At 41.1% G+C, this 22,219-nt stretch overlaps 5 protein-coding genes across 10 annotated transcripts in view; 2 read left to right on the top strand and 3 right to left on the bottom strand.

Annotated features, from left to right (window-relative positions):
* brat (brain tumor) overlaps positions 1-16,966 on the bottom strand; it is a 36,413-nt gene extending 19,447 nt beyond the window's left edge. For 2 of the 6 annotated variants that reach the window (XM_070277201.1, XM_070277206.1), the window contains exon 1: positions 147-394. The gene's annotated coding sequence lies outside the window, so the exon portion shown is untranslated. Of the gene's footprint in view, positions 1-13; positions 29-146; positions 395-6,458; positions 6,480-16,522 lie in introns of those variants that run through there. The other 4 variants (XM_070277202.1, XM_043213705.2, XM_070277203.1 and 1 more) reach the window with 4 other exon arrangements.
* A 113-nt stretch (positions 16,967-17,079) lies between these two features.
* On the top strand, positions 17,080-17,553 carry Polr1D (RNA polymerases I and III subunit AC2 l(2)37Cg). The gene is made up of 2 exons (XM_017242136.3): positions 17,080-17,184; positions 17,240-17,553. The coding sequence occupies exons 1-2, from the start codon at positions 17,167-17,169 to the stop codon at positions 17,540-17,542; spliced, it is 321 nt and encodes a 106-aa protein (XP_017097625.3). The 5' UTR covers positions 17,080-17,166; the 3' UTR covers positions 17,543-17,553.
* DCTN6-p27 (dynactin subunit 6) lies at positions 17,492-18,275 on the bottom strand. The gene is made up of 2 exons (XM_017242135.3): positions 18,156-18,275; positions 17,492-18,089 (listed from the first exon to the last, which is right to left on the bottom strand). The coding sequence occupies exons 1-2, from the start codon at positions 18,170-18,172 to the stop codon at positions 17,546-17,548; spliced, it is 561 nt and encodes a 186-aa protein (XP_017097624.1). The 5' UTR covers positions 18,173-18,275; the 3' UTR covers positions 17,492-17,545.
* Positions 18,276-18,367: 92 nt separating this feature from the next.
* On the top strand, positions 18,368-20,388 carry AsnRS (asparagine--tRNA ligase). The gene is made up of 2 exons (XM_017242128.3): positions 18,368-18,506; positions 18,636-20,388. The coding sequence occupies exons 1-2, from the start codon at positions 18,473-18,475 to the stop codon at positions 20,276-20,278; spliced, it is 1,677 nt and encodes a 558-aa protein (XP_017097617.2). The 5' UTR covers positions 18,368-18,472; the 3' UTR covers positions 20,279-20,388.
* l(2)37Cd (general transcription factor IIIC subunit l(2)37Cd) lies at positions 20,080-22,154 on the bottom strand. Its single transcript, XM_017242133.3, has 4 exons — positions 21,958-22,154; positions 21,702-21,903; positions 21,513-21,642; positions 20,080-21,461 (listed from the first exon to the last, which is right to left on the bottom strand). Exons 1-4 carry the CDS (start codon positions 22,075-22,077, stop codon positions 20,483-20,485), a joined length of 1,431 nt encoding a protein of 476 aa, XP_017097622.2. The 5' UTR covers positions 22,078-22,154; the 3' UTR covers positions 20,080-20,482.
* Between the last annotated feature and the right edge of the window lie 65 nt (positions 22,155-22,219).

Genomic DNA, 22,219 nt, shown 5'->3' with positions numbered 1-22,219 from the left:
CGCACTCACGTACGCGATTCTAAACAAGTTGATGAACTCTAGCGCGTCAGAGAAGAAGAAGAGCTGCCATAATAGCGCCGCAGAACTAAACATTTTTTTTTTGTGTTGGTTTTTTTTTTTTTAAAACAATTAATTAGCATACGTACATAGGCTAATATGTGTGTATGTTGGGGGTATGTTGCACTTAGATTTACTTAATATTCCACTAGTATTAATACTTTTATTGCTTTTCCGCCACAGAGACGTCACACGCACACACACACTCTGCTGTTGTCGTTGGCTGGTAAACGTTAACGTTCTCGGTTCTCTCGAGCGCGGCGAACAGTAACGCGAGCGCCAACGCTATTTAGTTGTTTATCCGGCGAGTGTTAAGAATTGAGTGAGATACCGAAACGCCAAAGAGGAAACATATAGGCTCTAATAAGCAAGAAGGAACTGAGAGATACGCAAGAAGGAACAAAGTGAGATATGTGAAACCATCAGATACTTCTGCCGACGTTGCGCTCTCTTTGCTCTCTCAGTTTCCGCTCGGGGCTCTTTGTTGTACAGTGGGATGGATTACAGATATTTTGGTGAAAAATTTTTACTATAAAGTTATGGGTGGAAATATTTTACTTCAACTTGATGACAATTTAGGTTTAATACTTATTTCTTTAATTTAGTTTATTTGTAAAATTTACCTTTCCCTAGTCAAAATAACTTAATTTCCTATTTAACAAACTCTATATATCCCACTGTACTTTAACCGGTTGCACGCTGCCCGTACTCACACTCTCTCTCTCTCTCTGAAGAGTGGCCAGAAGCAAAGAATTTTTCGAGTCGCCGGGAACGATGGAATCGAAACAAGCGCCAAAATAAAAGAAAAAACTCACTCAACCAGTTACCACCAGGCGGGAGAGACAAAGAATCTAGTTTGGGCCCATGCGGAATGAAACATGGCTAGGCAACGCCGGCTGCGCTGCCACCGATGAGACTGACCTCTGACAACCTCCTACACATACACACACTCAGCATGTATAAGTACAACCCGGAGTACATAAATTGCGCGAGGGAGCAGTGCACTCCAAGTATTCCGGGCTCTGTTTATATGTATGCATGTATGTACGTGCATGGGGGAGTGAGATGCAGCCGCAGTCGAGAGCGGGAGACAGAAGGAGGATAATGGAGCGTGGAGCATGGAGAGCCGCAGACAGGGCCCCAAAAAGGGCTGGCAAGAAGAAGAGAATGCAGAAAATAACACTAGTCGGAGGGGTAATCTATTTGTTTGTCTTTCTTTCTCTATTTTTTTTTGAATTATTTGGAAAAACCCCATGCATAGAACGGTTCCATCGAATGAGTCAAAAGATTATCATTAACATTTATTTTTGGATTATTTCGCAATAATTTGCATAAATTGAAATTCCGGACAAGGTGTCATAATATGAATGGAAACCAGAACTGGAAATAATTACAGGTATCATCATCACCTGAGGATGGAGAATAAAAGAATTCTTTTGAAAATTATTTTCCAATTAAAAGGAAATGTATAATCACCAACATACTAATTTTAATTTTGAAACAAAAAATATTTTTAAGTTCTTAGGAAAAAGATCTCTTTTAAAGCAAAGACCTCTGTACAGCAAAAAAAAAAAAAAACACAACCAAGCTGAACTGTTATTTCTTTTCTTCTCTTTTTTTTTTGCCATTTTGTTGGAGAAAGGAAGAACAAACGATCAAGTCTAGAATTTGTTGGTGTTGTAACTATTCCCCTGGTACATGTGTATAAGCAAGTTTTAGCTTTTTATGGCCATTACCAACTAGGCAAGTACAACAATATACCGACTGACTAGTTTACAAACTACCTCTCCTGCTTCTTCTTCTTTTTCTTCTGCTGATGCAATAGGAAAATAGAAAATAGCCAAAGAGAAAGAGCATAGACCAAAGAGAGTAAGAGAGAGAGAGAGAGTGGGAAGTGGGAATGTAAAAGTCTGCGCGCTTGCGTCATGTGCGTTTTTCAACTTTTGGATCGACAGACAAAAGGCTCAAAAGAACAAGAGAGTGGAATGGCAACCGCAGTCCTCAGTCGACGTCAGCGTAGCAGCTGGCTTCGCAGTCGGCGTCTGAAGAATGAAAACCAGTCTAGAAACGCGCACGCTGCTTGGCTCTATAATTATGCTGCTTGGTATGTACATATGTACATATGTATATGTATTTATATACATACTGACTGCTGCTACAAAAGGGCCTTAAACTTTGTTTAAAGTCAAGGTCAGTGATTTCTTGTTCGCCAATTGCGATGGTATCGGATGTGAAGCTGCGTGACTCACGCCTCTACCCATAACCCGCCCTATAGACTAAATGGTCTTTGCAATATTTTAGATTGAGTTTCCTTCTGGCTTGTATTTATGTATCTTCGAGGAAGCAAGTGAAATACGACACAGGCCAAAAACGTATCTGTTCCATTTTTCAGACGACTTCCAATGTGATCGATATCTCCCTTCAATAAACACACAAACACACTCACAATGCTCGTTGTCTCTCTTTTTTTTTTTAAAGCCGTGTGTCCTTGCCGGCGGTTCATGAACCTTCGACTTCCACTGCGACTCCTCTGACGAACGACGTGCTTAAAGTAGCAAAAAGATACAGCCGCAAAAAAATACAGCACCATGACAAAAAAAAAAATGAGTAAAAAACGAAAAAGAAAAAAAAAAAGCAACAACCAGCAAGAAAAAAAATAACAATTACGCCCAGTCTTGAAATATTTTTGTAGTTTTGCAAAATCTTTAACTGGAGGGATATGATACTACCACACACACCATCTGCCTAGAAAGACGGTGACTAACATAATTTAATTACTTTTTTTTTTATGCTTAGCATGTCTAACAAATAAACATGAAATAGCCATGTTTTCAAACACAAATTAACATGAGCAGAATTTAATTGCCTTTTTTTAGTGTTACTTTTATTAAAAGTTGTTAAACAAGCATGCTTTTTTCAATTATTTAGTTTCTATTTAGAATCTGGCGGGGTTTTATGAGAACTTAAAATTGCATTTTTACTATTTCTGGTATGATTCGAACATATAACACATGTTTCTATATTTTTGCTAGCTACTAAGATATGTACTTTAAGACTAAGTTTAAAAAAAAGCATGCTTTTTTTAAATTACATACATTTTTTCATTTTCTGACTATTTAAAATTGATTTTTGCAATATTTCTGGTAAGTTTTTAAGATTTGCACACTACTTAGATATTTTTTTCAACTCTAGAAACAATATGCTTCAAAAAAGCATGCTTTTGTTCTGTTTATGACTGTTTATTCTGTTAATATTTGAACCCAAATGATTTAGGTGCCTGTATTTTTGCAAACTACTAAGATATTTTAGCATCAGGCTTAGAAAAAGCATGCTTTTTTTAATTATTTCTTCTTTATTCTGTTGATGAATTAAAATAGACTTCTCCTAAATTCAGTAATCCCACTGTAATTCTGTAATTCAGACCCATCTAATATAATCTTGTATATATGATCTTGTATATTGGCAAACTACTAAGATATGTATCTATTTCAAAACTGGGCATAATGCGCTCAAAAAAAGCATGCTTTTTTAATATTTTATACCTTTGTTATCTTCTGACTATTTAAAATTCATTTTTCCACGGTTTCAGGTAAGATTTGCGAACTATTAAGATATGTTTTTCAAAAATAGACCTAATATGTATAAAAGCATGCTTTTTAAAATTATTTCTTCCTTATTCTGTTTCTGATGATTTAAAATTGCCGTTTCATTAATTCTTTAATGATTTAAATCCATATACATACATAATAGATTCCTGTATTTTGGCAAACTACTTCGATATATATTTCACAACTTGGTGTAATGTGCTTAAAAAAAAGCATGATTTTTAGCATTATTCATGCTATAAACGAAACCCACTTGAACCTTTATCGATAAAACATACCATTTATTTGAAAAAAATAATAAACTTATCAAAAAGTCAACATTTGTGTGATATTTTGAATGCCTTATGTCTAATTTTGGAATAATTAGGTTAGCTTGGGCTGCACTTCGAGAACAAACATATGCATATGTAAGTAGGTATGTAGGTAGGAACCGTCATTAGCCGATCGACATTAGCCTCAACTGTTTTATTGCCGTATTGACAGACAATTCAATCCAGCGCTTTTCAATAAAGAGCCCAACCAGGGCGCCAGACAGAGAAAGCAAGTGATAGGGAGAAAGAGACGGAGAGTAAAGGAGGGAAACGATCCCTTTAGCAGCTGTCACACGCTTGCAACTACAACTGCCGCCAGATGTTTCCCTTGATGATCGGTTGATCAGCAGTAATGGGGGGAGGGGTAGTGGCAGGGGAAGGGAAGCCCAACCCATAAACCATAAAATACAACAACAATGGGCACATATTTGTTATGGCTCTTTCAATAATTTTTCGTTTTTTTTTTTTTCGTTTTTGGGAAAGACTCTGAGTTGACACTTGAAACCGGAAATTAGCAGCAGCAGGAGCTGTTGCAGCAGCTGTTGCCCTCTCATTCGCTCGTGCTACCTCTCTCTGTTCAACACGATAAACGCCAGGTGAAAGAACGCCTCTTGGCAGTTGGAAGAGGGAAAGAAAGAGAAAGGCAGATCGAACCTCTCCTCTTGTAAGCAGGAAGTGGTAAAGTGTTGCATGTTCTCTCTCCATCATCTCTCTGGTCACACTTTTGTTAGAATTTCTTATGTCATTAATGGATCTGGGCATTATTGGTATTATAAACAGTTAGTTACACTACTTAGTTCCGGAACACGAGGCATGAGATTGTGGAGTTTTTGGGGAGAAGGGCTAAAAATTGAAAAGAAAAGGTTTCAACCGATTAGGGCATGTGGTTCGTCACCTATGAGGATAGCTATCCACAGGGATATGGTATTTCAGTATCTGTAGCTATCTTATTGATCTAAAAAGTAGTTACGGAAGTCGTTTATGTTTTGTAAGAACTTGGCTATATGATACTTAATTATTATTATTTTTATTTTATTTATTTTTTATTCTCTACTGTGTTGAATTGCTTAATTCGAGTTGGCAACAGGCATAAGAATATGAACTGTAGACAAAAGCAAAACGAAATAATGTTTTGACATTTTTTCGTCATTTATTTACTCTTTTTTTTTTTTTTGGTGGAATGGAGCCCGTAACTTTAGCCGCTTGGCCCGCATATGGCTGGAATACTTTTTAAAGGTCCCCCAGTTCCAAGACCTATCTCCTTACATTATGGCTAATGAGGGCACTCTTTATTGAACCCTCTTCTTGGTAGTCTTCTCCCCCAATTCTTTCCATAGGGGGTCTTTTCTCGAGGTGTCTTTTCTGCACTGACCTCATAATTCGCATTAAACTAACCGCCCCCTCATCCAGAGCCAGGAAATTTCAATCAGTTTAAATTTCAGCTTTTGTTTCGTTCTGGGATTGGCTTCGTTTGGGGGTTTCTTGGAAAGTTCATGGGTTGCGAAAATGTTGACAAGCGGGGTGGGGGAAGAATGATGAAACCACAAAGACAGAAGACCGAAGAAAGACTCGAAGACTGCCTTAAAATGACATTAGTTTTGGACATAATAAATAAAACGTTAACAGACATAGAAACACAACAACGCCAAAAAGTCAACGAACGGCTAAAAAATTCACGAACTTGAACAAAAAAGTGTGTGTGTGGCTAACGATGGCGCTGGCCGAGGCAGAGACTGAGGCAGCGACGCTGACAGAACTGCGATGTCAATAAACCAACTAACCGGCGACCTGTGGCGGGCCATGAATAGCCAAAAACAAAAAAAATAAGTTAACTTGTTGCTCCAAAAGAAATAAAATCATAAATGAATTAAACAATAAAAATTTGGGATTCCATTTGGGATTCCTTTTTGATGGATGTCCTGCGGAGAAAAAAAAAATAAAGCTACTCAGAACGGAAGTTGAGTTACAAAAAAAAAAGAAGGAATAATAATAATAACAGCATTAGCACATGTTTCGCATTCAGTATGTGGGGTCTCTATAGCCATCTCTCTTTCTTGCCTCTCTCTGTCTGATGATGGGGCACCCGCATGGCATATAAATCAGAATACCAAGAGCTCTATACTCCAGACATCAGGCGCGTACGTGAGATATGATGGAATAAGCCTGTCCGCCCTGTCCGTGTGTCCGCATGTCCGCGTGTCCGCCTATCTGTCCGCTGTGGTCCTACTCACTCCTACTTTTCTTGGATTCAGTGGATTGATCTGATCCTCTTCAACATGCTGGCAGGTATTGGGTTTCTAGTGCGAAGGACACGGACACAGATGCCGGGGCGGTCTCAAGATAGATTTATTATCTATGTATCTTTGAGATACAATCCACTAGAACCATAAGGAAAAATACCCTAAAAAAACTCAATGACAGGGCAGGTTTATTGCTTATTTTATTTAGTTAATTATCTTTAATTATTTTAATTAATTTTACTTACTAGTTCATTTTTTAAGAGGACCTGCAATAAAAAATAAAAATAAGAGATTATTATACCTGAGAACCAGATAATTGAACCATTTCTTATATAGGGTATAAAAGCTTTTAGGAACACGACCAAACACGTCCTAACATGTCCTCCCCAGGACTTCCCAAAAACACTTTACGTTAATTATCCACTACCACCCACAAAAAAGGAGCTTCCCAGCGGGGAAAACAGGTGGGTGGGCCCCACATTTAAGAGCTTTGTTATGGTTGGGCCTGGTGGTATGAGCTGGATCCGGAGGGGGGGGAATCTAATTGATGAAGGCTGTTAATTATGACCAGCTTTAAGTGTCAACTTTTTTTTGGGAAATTTCTCAAATGAGGATGATGGGCCTAGAATACCATTTTCCATAAGCTTGACCTGCAACAGACCTCCTCCTCCTCCTCCAGTCTCCAATCTGGTTCTCGGTTCAATGCCACTGTTCCAGTTACCATGCCGTTTCGTTCCTCAGCGCCCACCACAGTTCAGTTCAGTTCGCGATCTTTGCCCACCTCAGGTGGGTGGTGGGTGGCGGGTGGGTTGCAGGGGGTCGTCGGAGTCGTTCGGGTAGATAGGTTAGCTAAGCGTCTGTTTCTGTTTCTGTTTCGGTTTCTGTTCTTTTGTTTCAAACTCGTTTATTGGCTCTACTACCTAGGCAAGCATTTCAACTTTCAAAAAAAAAAAAAATACAAAAAAGAGCCAAAGTCAGCGCCAGGTTATAGTACACACTAACACCATTATCCGATGGGGGTATATATAGTATATGTACATATTTTAGCGGAGAGGCTTTTGTGTCTGCTTTTTGGCCAAAAAAAATTTGCTTTGTTTTGCACTCGAGAGCGCGCCTTCTTTATTATTATCTGGCTCTGGTCTCTGGGTTCTCCTTTTTCTTATTTGCTTTTGAATTCTTGGTTTCTTGGCTCCCCCCTTCCAGCTGTCATTAGGTTGTTTCCACCACCCCCCTCCCCACTACTAATGTCTTTGTTACCTTCACCTTTTTGGTGCGTAAGTGTGAGTGTGTGCTCGTGTTCTTTCACCTTTTTTTTGGTGGAAACTTTTTTCGGCGGAAGGTCAACGTTCATAATTGCTTGTGGATACTCCACTCTTTAAGCCAACGAACCTCATGCTTTCCGACCCGAAATTGCGATATTAGATGCGCCAAATTATTACACCTCTGGCTTTAAAAAAATTTATAAAGATTTTAAGTTTATTTAATAAAAAAAATAATAAGATTAAATCTACTCTTTATTTAATTAATTTTGGAGCGGAAATGGCACTTTTGGGTCAATTCCAAGGGGTATGATGATTCCTTTAATCAGAGATGTGGCAAGTTCTTTGAACCAGAGTACCCCCTCCTCCCAGGGGGCATTGAATCGGACTCTCAAGTCGGGTTATTCTCGATTCTTGACTAATTTCCCAAAAGGCCCACATCTCGGGGGAGCACTACTTTCGAGAGGGTTCGAGAGTTAAAGGTCAAGAGGCCCAAAAATTATAATTAGGAGGGGGTGTCGCTCTGATCTGAATTTAATAATTGTATGAGAGACATTATTCCAATTATTATTATTCCTATTAGGAAGTCCAAAGAGTTGATTAAAAAAAATAATGTGTAAAAACCAGGTTTATTGGTGAGTTGATTTTACGATTGTTCCGCCTTAATATTTTTACGAGTGTAATCAGATGTAGCCGAAGCAACAACAACAACAACAACAATGGCCCAATCATCAAACAACATCAACAAAGGCGGTTGAAGGAAAAAAAAAAAAAAAAGAAAAAGAAGCAGAATCAGTGAAGAATCAACGTCGACGGCGGCGTTGGCGTTGGCGTACGAACATTGACCTTCATTAAAGAGGAAGAAGAAGAAGAAGCTAAAGCTGAAACAGAACCCACAAACAAAGTTTTTAAGCTTGTATTTCTGGCTCTCCTCTCTCTCTTACTACTCTACTCGACTCTCCTCCAAATGCCATTTTGGCCATCAATCAGTCACTCACTCTCTTACGCAGTACTACCACACCACCCCACCCTACTACTCCCCACTCTACTAAATACTCAAATGCAGTTCAGATACGCTCCAGTAGATGTTTGTATCTCGCTTGCTCTTTTGGGGAATTCTATCTATCGGGTTACTCACAGCCACCAACAACGGTAAATTTGCTTACGTTTTTCTGGCTTAATACACACAATATTATTTAACACTGACATTTTACAACCCAAGGAACCCAAACATGAAATGCAAAATTAACTACACTGAGAGAAATCTGGTTCACAAAGCCTTAAACCATAAGCCCGACTAAGTCTGAAAAATAATATAATATTTTACAGTGTTGCTGTCGACGCCTACGGCTGGCTGGCAGGTGAGGTGTGCTCGGGGGGGGATGGGGGGTGGGGTAGCATATTCACTTCTCGTTTTGAGCTGAATCACCATAAAGCAAGAGCCACGAGTTGCGGGCCAGCGAAAGAATAAATAATAAGCAGCCTGCAGAGCGACAGGGACGGACAGATGGAGCCATAGGAAGGAGGGAGCCAGCCAGCCAGCCATCAAGAATATCTAATAAGAAATCAGCAAAAAAAACGTGTTTTTTTCTGTTTTTCGTTGATATTTTTTACTTTTATTATTTTTATTTATTTATTTATATGTTTTGTTCTTTTTTTTGTTTTTATTTTGTCCGTCGAGTGATTGTTATTTTTTATTTTTGGATGGAAGGAGGGAACGTTTAGTTGAATGGAACGTCGGGGTCGGTCATCTGAAGCTCTAAGCCGGACACCAAAAGTACATTGTGAAATCATTTCTATTTCTAAACAACAACAACAGCAACAACTACATAGCTTGAATAAGAGGTATAGATTGTGACTTACAGTGGGTTTAATTGAAAATTGTTTCTAAAAAGCAAGAGAGTGATTTTAAAGGGGTTTCGTAATTTAAATATACTTGATTTTATTTTATTTTTATTTGTTTATAAGCTTTAGAATATTATTACAAAATTTAAATTAGAACCAAGCAGTCGGGTTATTTCCTTATTTCATACTTAAAATTTCCTTACAACTGTGTTTTGAAACTTATTTTACTTAATTTCTCAAAAACTAATCCAACAATTTTCTTAAAATTTTAAATACGTCTTTGAGATACAATAAACTTGATAACAAATGCAGGATTTTGTAAATAAAAAATAAATTTATTGTCCATTTTACTATTTTTTTCATAAAAACTTCAGTCAAAATACCATTTTTATTATTTGGTTTATCTTTATTTAATTACGGGTTTAACCTTTAAAGTAAATAGTAGTAAGAAGTAACTAAATACATATTTTTCTATTTATTTTCTAGTCTGAAAATTCTATTCGGATATGTGTTCTCAAAGAGGATAAATCTTTAGATTTTAGATAAAATTTGGTAGTTTTTTGGTAGAATAAAATGGAAATATATCTGGAACATTATATGGATAATAATGTTTAAATATATTAAATTGAAATAGATTATGTTAACTATAAATTATTGAAAAATATCAAGCGATTTATGTATGTTTAAATGTTTATCCTTAATTTAATAAAAAGTTTAATCTTTAAAGTTTATTTTCTACTTTCCATTATTGATAATTTACTATTTTTAGTCCCATAAAACCGATGTAACCCCTTTAATTAGATTATACTTGTAGCTCCTACTTGTAAAAATGTACTATATTATAATAATTATTAATTTTTTTATATCACATCATATTATCTCCTTTAAAAACTTTGACTTTGTTTTATCCGCAATTTTGGTTTCAAAAGAATTTTTTTCCAAAAAGTTTCCCCCCCATACAATGTTTCACTCCAGAGACTGAAAAATATTGTTTTTTTTCTCTTGTTGTTGTTGTTTTTGTTGTTAGATTAATTTGCTTTAACAGCTGTCTTGTCGTCTGGTCTGTGAACACAGAAGAAGAAGAAAAACAAAAGCAAAAGCCAAACAAAGTCAAAGGCAAACTCAAAAGACGCCAAAGCCAAAAGCAGTCAGCGTGTGAACCTTTTGCGGAAAAGAGCCAGCCAGCCAGCCAGACAGTCAGCCCCAAAATGGAAAGAAAGAGAAACAAGAGCGCCTGCCAAGTGCAAGAAGAATGAAGAACTCAAGGCTGCAAATTAGGTACGAGAGGGGAGTGGGGGGAAGAGAAGAGACATATATTCATATCTCTCGAAGAGACCCCAAAAAGAATTCACAATGGGAGTACAGTAAAGTCCCATGCTATTTATGAGTAAAGTTTTTCCATTTTATTGTCGTTTTTAATGAAAGTTTACTGTACTGGGGAGCTCTAGATTTTGAAAAACACAAAAAAACACATGGTTGTGTTTTAATATTCCAAGAAAATCAAACAAATGGAGCCTGAAGGGGTAAGAAATTCTCTAAAAAAGATTGTTGCTGAGATAGCCTCTTTATTCCCCACCCCTCCTCCTCCTCCTCTGGAAAACTACAGATCCCTGCAGAGACCTATTATGATAATGGAATCTAACTTAATAACAAAGGCCAACCTGTTCATGCAAAACGGAAATCAACCTCATACCCCCCTAACCCCTAACCCCCTAAACAAAATTCCCACGAATACGAATCCCAGAGTCAGATACTACTATGTTCCCGTATCCGTGCCATTTACAACCCTCTTCACAAGACCCATAAAGATTCATTTACAAGACAGTTTTCTTGGGACAATTTTCCCATTTGCATGCGTTAAAGTTTTCGCATATTCATGAGGAGGGAAAGGACCTGAGAACCCGATACTATGTAGAACCTGAAAACTACCCTCCTCTGTGTAACGGTTAACAAAAGTAAATGACCTTTAATAACGTTGTACGGTAAATTTCACGGACAGGACGAATAAAAGGAAACAAAGAATAGGCAGGAATAGTGGCAGGAACTTCAACTAGTAGTCCTTTCTCTCGAAGAATTCTCCTCCCATTAATCAATTCTCAGGAACCACACCCCAAAAAGTCGCGAAGGGGGCTGGGTGGGGGGAGAGGGCAAAAAAATATTTTATATTTCCCCCCATAGTCCCCCCCTCGGAGGTAAAATAACACTAAAAACAAAGCTATTCTACAGAGACTGCAATTAAAGTCGCTTCCTGACTTTATTGCCTCATAAACTTGTAATCGAAGATGCTACTGAAAGATACACAGGAAGTACTCGAAAATATATAGATACATATATTTTATAATAAAAATTAATAAGAGTTATAAACTTTAATTAAAGTTAATATTAGTTATAAATCTTAGACTTATAGTTTATATATTTTTATAAAATTTATTTCCTGTTTTTTCCCCCTGTTTCTTTATAAATATTTTAGATATTAAGAATCATAAAAAATAATATACAAAAATGCATAAAAAGTGCCCATAAAGGTGTCTAACCACCCAGGCCACCCAACTCTCCTCCCCCCACCCCCCATTAAAACATATGAAAATCAAATCAGCGAGGGTTGCCATTGTACTTCCACACACCTACATACGTACATACATACACACATATGAGGGGGTGGAAAATGGCCTGAGAGGGTGGCCTTTCCTGATTGTGGGTGGGTGTTGGTAGTAGTAGGGCTGGTGGAGGGTGTGGAGGGCTTCCGTCTGTCTGGGGTCAATGCACAAAAATGCGTAGAACGTGCGCCAGTGCCCGGCGCTTTTTTTTGAAAAGGGAGTTTGGATGGCTCGGCTCGGCAGCTCTGCTGGAAAATCGTTCACTTTTCGCACTCACCAATACACACACAGAGACGCAGACACGCAGCATTGATGCTGGGGGGCTGGCCCAAAAGTACGTTGACCCCGACGCGAACACAGACAGCAGCAGTGCGTAGTTGGGTGGGAATATATATGTATGTACAGTGAACGCCCGCTTCAATTGTTTTCGATATGGATTGGATCTATAGAGGTGGTTTACCTTTGAAATACGAAAAATATTTAAGGATCTATAGGATCTATATCCTTGTATCCTACAATTTTGCTAAAATATCAGAGTAAGATGAGAGTTTCCCTTTTTACTTTTTGCCGACAACCCAAGAGGGTTGATTAGCAACACCCCCTCATCAGACACCCACCACCACCATCACCACCGACAGCACCCTTGCGCTACCTTCCTGACATCCTTTATTCCCGCTTCCTGGGCATTAATAATATGGCTGACATGACTATTTATTTATTTGCAAGACACTTTCCCTAATGCTGCCGCTGCCGAGAGAGAGGGTGGCCAGACAGAGGTCTCTCCCCCTAGCAGACGCAAATACAAAATTCTACAAGTTCTGCTCGCCAAAGCAGAGAAGCCAACCGCAGCAGAGGCTGAGGCAGCGACGCAGACCAAGACCAACTACCCCTTGCCAAAAAGTGAAATAAAATAAAATAAAAGGCGGCAGCTGTAAAGTTCAACAATAAAAGTAGGAAGCAAGAAAGCGAAAAAAAGTGAAACGAAAATGAAATGAAACTAGGAGCCAGGACACGCCAGGACATGCAGGGATGTATGCATGAGTTTCAGAGTCCTTTGAGTCCTCACATCAAGCAACCACCACCACTCCCCTGGGCAATATGTGCGATGGTAACAGACGGCATTGGACACATTTTTACGGCTTACTCCCAACTCCCGAAAAAGGGTATTATTAAAAAAAGTAACAGCTTAGTATGGAAATTTTGAAGGAAGTATTATAGATTACAGAGATATGACAGATTTTAAGATTAATGTAGGAAATGGGGAGTTATCCGAGATGGGCTATAAGCTAGAGAACTAGGCTTGGAACAATTTTTAGATTATATGTACATCAAAATATCTGGATCCTGAATATAGCATGGATGTTGTAGAATATCCGGATATGGATACTGATGGTACCGATATGTAGAAAAAGAAAATGTTACAGATTTGAAGATTAATGTAAAAAGTGATGAGGTAGATGGTTATTAAAGGGTAGAGGACTATTATCAATCATACTATCATTTATAGATCCTGAATATTTCTAAAAAACAAAAGAAAATTTAGAAAAGAGATGATATACCCGATACTTATAGACTAGAGGACTAAGCTACCTTACATATTGGGATCTCTTCTGAATCTCTGTTATAACTATGTATTATTATCAATATCACTGAAAAACTATTGCAGATTTGGAGATTAAAGTAGAAAAAGGTGAGATACCAACGGTGAGATACCTTTTAAACTAAAGGAATAAGCAATCCATAGTTTTAAGATTCTTCATCAAAATAAGTACATAGATCCTGCATATAGAACTGATGTGAGATGTGAAACACGGTAAGACTAAAGGACTAGTACTAGTTATTATTCATTTCTATCCATATCTTAAAGATCCTGGATATCTAAAGCACTTAGTGCTATAAGGACTATTTTATTATAAATATGGGAAAATATATACATATGTAGGATACACGTTACTTATAGTGGAGAGGCCTATGCTGCCTATCATTTTTAGATCCTATATCTTTTTATTAAATATTATTAATAATATCACAGATGAAACATTACAGATTTAGCGATTAATGTAGAAAAGATATGAGATACCCGATACATGATGAGATACCCGGTCTAGGTTTAGGATTTATGGAGAAAGCGATGATATACCATTACTTATAGGCTTGAGTACCAAGCTATCTATAATTACTAGACCCTAAATCTCCTAAAAAATGATTATTATAAATATTATACGAAGAATACAAAACATTTAATGACTTCTGTAGAACCAAAAATGATACACCCCTTACTCATAGCCTCTAAGACTAAACAACCCATAATATTTTGATCCTAAACCAACAAATTCCGACTAAAAGCCAGGACATTTAACTTGAAAGCAAATTAAAAATGCAGACCTCTGCTTGTGTGTGTATTTTTGGACGATTTGTTTGTTTTTTTGGTTCAGTCTCGGTCTCCGTCTCAGTCGGCTTCGCTGTTGCTGCGTCTGGACTGCGATCACGCACGCAGATGGAGAGAGATAAGGACCGCCAGATGCCAGTGCGAGTGGAAGCGAGAAGGACCCAGAGCCAAGAGCCATGAGCCATGAGCCGAGAGCCAGCTTCCTTTGGAGTTTGCTCTTCTTAGTTGTCTGGCCAGGCCAGCATCGTTCATTTGCTTGGTTTTTTATGTTGATTTTGGGAATTCTAAAAATGCTTGCAACTTCATCCTTCCCATCCACACCATTGTCCGTATCGAATGCAGCCGGCGGTAGATGACAGGTTTTTCGCTCGCCTCCCCCTCCGGCCACCTTCGCCAATGAGCTCCTTCTCCTTCCTGCTTTATGGCGTTCTCCGACTCCCTTTTTTTTAGATTCGCTGCACAGGATGTTGGCCTGGCACGTCGTGTCGTGTCCGTGTTGCTGTCTGCTCTGCTCTGTCGGTTCTCCATCTTCGCCTTGTGGCATTGCCATTTCGCCTTTTGTCTGCCTGGTGAACCCGGATCCCTGCTCCCCCTTCTGTCAGTCCCCCCTTAATGCCCAGCATTACCACCACAGATGTCTGAGTATTTTATATTATTTAGTTTGTGTGGCTTTCGATGTCTGCAGCATCCTTGAAAATAATTTCTACAGTAAATACTCGATAAATACACGAAATATTTATTAAACATTTTTAAACTAAATAAATATTAATTATTTTTTCTTTGTTTTGTTAGCAAATTCTTGAAGTAACTCCACTCTGGGGAGAACTGCATTCCCTGTCCCCACTCCCCGTCTCCAGTCTCGTATTCTTTTGCACGTGTAACTACTACAGGTAGAGTTTATCGTATAGGGAAGTAGTATAAGGGGGTTACATATTACACTCGAGTGCGGAAATTGTTTACGAATCAGTTTCGCAAGTAAATGCTAGGGAAGTTCTTTTCCTTAACATGTCTGGGGTTTTTTTTTTTTAAATGAGAACCCACTATATCATATTCCCAGAACCATTTCGCACTTTTTTTTTTCTTCTCTTTCGTTTTTGCAGCGATCGTGACGGTTAAATGCAGTTCCTTTGTTGTAACCACTACAAAGCCAAAATAATTGCAAAAAAAAAAAAACAAGAACAACAAAAACAACAACATTAAAATAAGAATAGAGCCAGCCCAGGAGAGAGTACCAGATAGGGAGTCAAAAAAAAAAAGAGAGAGAGCGGAACAAACCCCTTTTTTGCCAAACCAGGAGAGCACAACAAGAGCAGCTGCACCATTGCAGCCATGTAAAATAACAACAAAAAAAGGCCATCAAGTACAAGGGGGAAACGAAACGGGAACGGAACAGAGCCTAGACCGAATTGCAACAACTGCAAATTGGGGGGAACGCATGGCGCCAAAGCGAAACGTGAGACCAAACACCCACGGAGCCATGCACACATGCAGATTATTACAACACAAGCTTTCGGCGTGGGCGCCTCCGCAGGCCACACACTCCGGAGGGGGAACGCATGAGATAACGGAACATGCTGGGGCATTAGTCACCACCAAACAATACATGTGTGTGTGAGGCAGCCATCAAACAAATGAGTGCAAAGGAGCCAGGACGACGGGAGGTGGGAGTGGGAGGTGGCATGGCTTAGCAACCAGTGGAACCGGCGCACAGTAAAGCCTGGATAAGAGCAATATAGACAAGTTAATAAGGTTTAAAAACAGCTTTATTATTAATTATTTAAACTCCTTTTAAAAATATTTAATACCACCCCAAACTAATAACCACTGTACTTAACGTATTTTTTACAATTATTTATTTATTAAGCCAAGTTGTATTGAATTGCTGGCCAAAAACAACAACAACATTAACAGAACACCCAAAGCTAAGCCCCAAAGGCCCCAAAACTGGTACCTGGTCTCTTTTGACTTCCGCCTTCGCCTGCGCCGGCAGCGACGTCAACGCTAACGTCAACGTCAACGTCAACGTCGACAACTGCCTCTTGCGTTTGCCAAGCGCGCTGCATGAATTTGCATAATTTGGGATCTGACTGGGATGGGATGTGTGGGGGGCGTGGTTGTCATGGCCAAAAAATTGAAATGACAACCTGGCGAGATGCGAGTGTTCAATAAAGCGTATTTATATGGGTGTTATTAATAAGCACATTGTGCATTTAACAAACCTGAATTGCAGTTTATTCCTGTTCCCGCGCTTGATGCAAAAAATGACAAAATAAAAAAACGTTGCAAAAAAAGACTGGTGCCGTTTTGTTCGTTGTATGCGTTTCGGAGTGTCGGTGTTTTTGGAGCAACGCGACGACGACTTCACGTTCAATGCATTGCAAAATAATTATGTTTGCCGTGGCAGTTTTTTTGTTGCCGCTTATTCGTCTTCTTCGCCTCGCTTCTCTTTTTTTGCCGCCTTTTCTGCTGTATAAGATATTTGCCGATGCTTTCAAACAAACACGACGACGATACACGGTACACACAAGCTCAAATCGAGGCGGCAATGCAATTATGCTAATGCTGCTATTTACTTTTGACAGTTTGCGACACTTACTTCTTTTGGCCTACACTACGCAAATTTTGAGCCCCAATATTGGCGGCTAAGCGAATTAACAAACAAAACACACGCTGAAAGAAGTAATGCCGAAATCGCAAATTCTTTTGAGCCCCGGTCTAGGTATTTCGATAATTTCTATTTGGTCACACTCCAACGCGATTAATCGATTTCCGATAGCTCAAGTGTTGTGAAGCGACCATTCTGTACTCATCTCCAGCAAGCACGTTGTTTTTTTGTAAACAAACATAGAAACAATTAAACAAAATGGGTGCCTTGGCCGAGGTAAGGTCGTAGTAAATCCATCTTTAAAAATATTACTTAAAATAATTCCCCACAGCTAGCTGGCGATGAGAAAAATGGTGAGGGTTCCCGCACTTTTGTCTTCATGAACGAGGGACATACACTGGGAAATGCCTTGAAGACCATCATTTCCCGCTACCCAGAGGTTGATTTTTGTGGCTACACCATCCCGCATCCTACAGAACAGAAGCTCCACTTTCGTATACAATCCCACAGAGACAGGGCTGTCGACATTCTGAAGCGCGGACTGGAAGATTTGGAGGCACTGTGCGACCACACAATAGTCACGTTTGAGAAGGAGATGAATAACTTTAATGCCATGAAGGTGGAAAATACATAATACTTAAACAACGCTGCGGGCCTTTTTCGGATCGTAGTTGGGTTTCCGCAGATGATGATAGTTTGGCAGCACCTTACGCAGGAAGTCGATTTGCAGGGTCTGGGATCCCTGCTTGTCGATGGCCTCGCGCTGTAGAGCCTGTTCCCCGTAAACTACGGTATTTTCCGGAAGCGCCTGACGCGCGTGCATCCTGATGCCAGCTCCAACCACACAGCCATTGGAAACGGTGACGCCGTTGCCGACAAAGCATTTGCTTTCGAAGACATTCTTGTCCCCAATACGGGCTGCTTCCACATTGCAGCCAACCTCGAAGACGTTGTGGGTGCCGATGCTAAGGATATTATTTTCGTCGAACTCTGCTCCTGGTGCCAGGCGATGCGCTATAGTCGCATACTCTTCCACAATGCAGTTTTCACCTATGATTATGGGGCCGGCCTCGGCAATCACAGTGGCACTTGGATGAACCACACAGCCCGAAGAGAAGGTGATGTCACCGTGCAGTTTGCTCTCCTCGCAGACCACCGCCTTGGGCATTACCTTTACTTTGCTGGTTTTTTTTAGATGATATTGTTAGAATAGATTTTTACTATTGGGATTTTCCAGTAAAACTCACCTGTTATCTTGGGGCATTTTCTTGTTTTCCACTTTGTTTATGTTTTCTTCGTCATTCGGATGGTTTTTAGTGTTGAGAAGCGCAAAAACTGAAAAAAATACCAGATGGTGCTGAAAAAGAGTGACCAAGGTAGCCACATGGCCAGCTGTAGGTGGCCCTGGTAACTTTTATCCCCCTTTCAAGTGAGACACCGAAGCTGATGCAATTTTCGTCTGTTTAACACCAGATTTCGCAGAATAAGCTGATGCAATTGTTGTCTGTTTAACACCAGATTTCGCAGAATATTTCATTCAAGAGTTAGTCATCAAGCAAACAAGATGCCCGCTGACCAGTTGGCAGAGTTGACCTTAGGTGAGAATGGTTCTTCTACGTATCTCTCAAATAAAGGACCGGCTGTCCGTCCACGTTGTCAGCCGAGAGTATCGATCTATAATGTGCAATATTTACATCTGTATGCGTTTTTTTTTTTACCATGTTCAGGTGCTATCTTCACCTCCGAGAAAAAGGGAAGCGATGAGTCGGGCGATGGAAGCGAGGCCAAGCCCTACAAGACCATCCTGCAGGCGATGCGTCATGCCGGCAAGGAGCCCTTCCCCACCATCTATGTGGACAGCAAGGACCCCAATGCCACGGAGCCCTACGAGCCGGCTGCCAAGTCTCAACTGAAGAAGATCCAGAAGCTTTTCGTGCGCGAGTCCCATAAGAACGCAGAGAAGCAGCAGCGCGAGGCAGAGGACGCGGAGAAGCGCCAGCAGAATCTGGAGGAGGCTCGCAAGATTAAGATCGCAGAGGATCCCAGCTGGCCAGTTGCTCGCAAGATTCGCATCTTCGAGGGCACCGCCAACCGTGGATCTCGCGTTAAGATCTACGGCTGGGTCCATCGTCTCAGGCGTCAGGGAAAATCTTTGATTTTCATCACCCTGCGTGATGGCACTGGCTTCCTGCAGTGTGTGCTGAACGACCAGCTGTGCCAAACCTACGATGCCCTCACTCTGAGCACGGAGAGCACTGTGGTGTTGTTTGGAACCCTTAAGCTGGTGCCCGAGGGGAAGACCGCCCCTGGTGGCCACGAACTCAATGTTGACTACTGGGAGCTGATTGGATTGGCTCCGCCAGGCGGTGCTGATGCCATTCTCAACGAGGAGGCGCAGCCAGATGTCCAGCTGGACAACAGGCACATTATGATCCGTGGTGAGAACACATCCAAGGTTCTTAAAATGCGTGCCGTGGTCGCCCAGGCCTTCCGGGCTCATTACGAAGAGCGTGGATACAACGAGGTGACTCCTCCCACTCTGGTGCAGACCCAGGTCGAAGGTGGTTCCACGCTGTTTAAGCTCCAATACTTCGGGGAGGAGGCCTACCTCACCCAGAGTTCCCAGCTGTATCTGGAGACCTGTCTGCCTGCCTTGGGCGATGTCTTCACCATTTCGCAGAGCTACCGCGCGGAACAGAGTCGTACCCGTCGTCATTTAGCCGAATACTCGCACGTCGAGGCCGAGTGCCCCTTCATCTCCTTCGATGACCTTCTAGACCGTCTGGAGGACCTGGTCTGTGATGTTGTTGATCGCGTCCTGAAATCACCTTGGGGATACTTGGTCAAGGAACTCAACCCGGACTTCCAGCCGCCAAAGAGGCCATTCCGTCGCATGAACTACGTGGATGCCATCAAATGGCTGAAGGAAAACAACGTGACCAAGGACGATGGTACCTTCTACGAGTTTGGAGAGGACATTCCGGAGGCTCCGGAGCGTAAGATGACAGACACCATTAACGAGCCGATCATGTTGTGCCGCTTCCCGGCGGAGATCAAATCGTTCTACATGTCGCGCTGCAAGGAGGACCAGCGTCTTACCGAAAGCGTGGATGTCTTGTTGCCGAATGTGGGCGAGATTGTGGGTGGATCCATGAGGATTTACGACAGCGAGGAGCTGCTCAAGGGCTACGCACGCGAAGGCATTGATCCAAAGCCGTATTACTGGTACACGGACCAGCGTATCTACGGCACTTTGCCCCACGGCGGATATGGCTTGGGTCTGGAGCGCTTCCTCTGCTGGCTACTTAACCGGTACCACATCCGCGAAGTCTGCCTGTATCCTCGTTTCCTCGACAGATGCAAGCCCTAAGCTAAGCTTGACACTGCAGTCTGCCAGCATTTAATAACATCTTTCTAAGCTTCCGCAGCTTCTGGACTTAAATGAAATTTATTACACTAATCTGTATAATCTGTATATCCTGTATACTAATATACAACTAATCTGTATATCCCAAAATAAAGGCTGCGCCTAAGCTTAATCCTTAATAATGAGATCCTGATCCTGTGCTTATCTTCAACTGGTAATGGTTTCTATTAGTTGTTCGATATCATTTTCTGACTGGCTGATGGTTCGAGAATCATCAATCTCCATATCCTCCTCTTGCGTTTCTTCGTCATCGGCCTCGTCGTCCTCTTCCTCATCGGCGGGAGGAACAGCCTCTACCTCCGCCTCGACATTCTCCTTTCGGTAGTGATTGCGCAGAATTTCGCTGATGGATGCACACACAATCTGGCGTACTTGGGCGTCAAAACCGGGTGGAAGCCAGCCAGTGCGCTCGTTGCACACTGCTCCCGTCAACGGCGTGGGAATCTTTTCCAGCATTTCCTGGATCCTCTGCATGCGGACATCGATGTAGCGCAGCATGCACTGCCTTGAGCGTGGCAACTTGTGCTCATCGAAGTAGGGATAGTCGAGATCCTGAACCAAGTCAGAGACCCGATCCTCGGAGGGCGTAGAGGTGGCGTTGGCAGCTTTTCGCTGCCTCATAAACTTCTTGGAGTAGACAAACTCCGAGAGTCCGGTGCTGAATCGAAGGCGGAAGTCGAACGTCTGGTAGAAACGACTGTGGAAATCCCTCCTCGGATCGTAGCCAAAGCGTACATACAAACTCCTCCAGGGCCCGTTGCTGAAATAGTAAGCCAGCAAGGGGATGATGCACCTCAGTTTGTCGTTTGTCAGTCCGGACTCGTATTGCAGGGCAATCCTGGTCCATATCGGACAGTCATCGAACAGTTTCTTTATGCTGGCAAACTGCTCATCGGAGACGTATTTTATTTTGAGACGTTTCAGACTCTGAGCATCGGGTTGCGTGGGAAAGACATCCACCATATTGAACGATATCACGTCCTGGTTATCGTACGTAGACTTTGACATAACGCCCAGTACATCTTGCTGGCCATCTTCAACGCCATCCAAGCGGTAGGTTCCTGAGAAGACCACATCTACGTGGGTGAACAGTTCCGGCAGGGACAAGACTTGGGGATGCTTGCGTCTGTAGAGTTTAAGATTAGATAATGCCGTAGCCTTGACTAGTTCTATTTACTTGAAGAAATCCAGATCGACAGAGTCAATAGGCTTCAGGGTATCCAAAGCGTATTTCAGTTCCGATGCAGCGTTGGCATTGTCACTCTTCGGGGTCGTCCAAAGTGGTAGATATTGGAAGTCGCAGAGGGCTATAGGAGGAAATCTGTTTATTTTTCATTCCTCGAAACGCTCCAAACATTAATCTCACATTCAAAGGTGAAGGTCCTGCTGCAGTGACCCAAAACGCGTACAAAGTATTCAGGGGGTCGTTGCTTATCCCTTTTGTGGCGTCTTACGGTTATGGAGAGGAGGACTCCAGTGTTCTCTTTGCTGTCGCCAAAAATAGGCTTATTGTAGGGATTGTCCGGATGGAAACGCAGTGGCAAACGTTTAACCTCATCTCCCAAAGCCTGATTAATGTAAATTAATTATTTTATTGAATAATATTTAACATTTTAAACTACCTTTGAGACATTCAATATACCGCCAAGGGTAGCCAGCATTCGGTCCGTGTTGACCACCTTGCCAGGGTATTCTATTAGCTCATATTCCTTTTGTGTATTAAAACTCAACTGGCGGGACATTTTATTTATATTTATTTCATTGGCGGAAAATAAATTCCGCCTTTAAAAACGTTTGGAAATTAAAACAAATTAACATATGTTTGGTAGGGTTGCCACTATGGTATTGTTTTCAAAAACACAAAAGGCGCAAGACAAAAAATTG

This window comes from Drosophila bipectinata, chromosome 2L (genome assembly GCF_030179905.1).
Source record: "Drosophila bipectinata strain 14024-0381.07 chromosome 2L, DbipHiC1v2, whole genome shotgun sequence".
Classification (NCBI taxonomy): domain Eukaryota; kingdom Metazoa; phylum Arthropoda; class Insecta; order Diptera; family Drosophilidae; genus Drosophila; species Drosophila bipectinata.
Note: the sequence above shows the minus strand (reverse complement) of the source record. Positions and strands in the feature narration are given on the sequence as shown.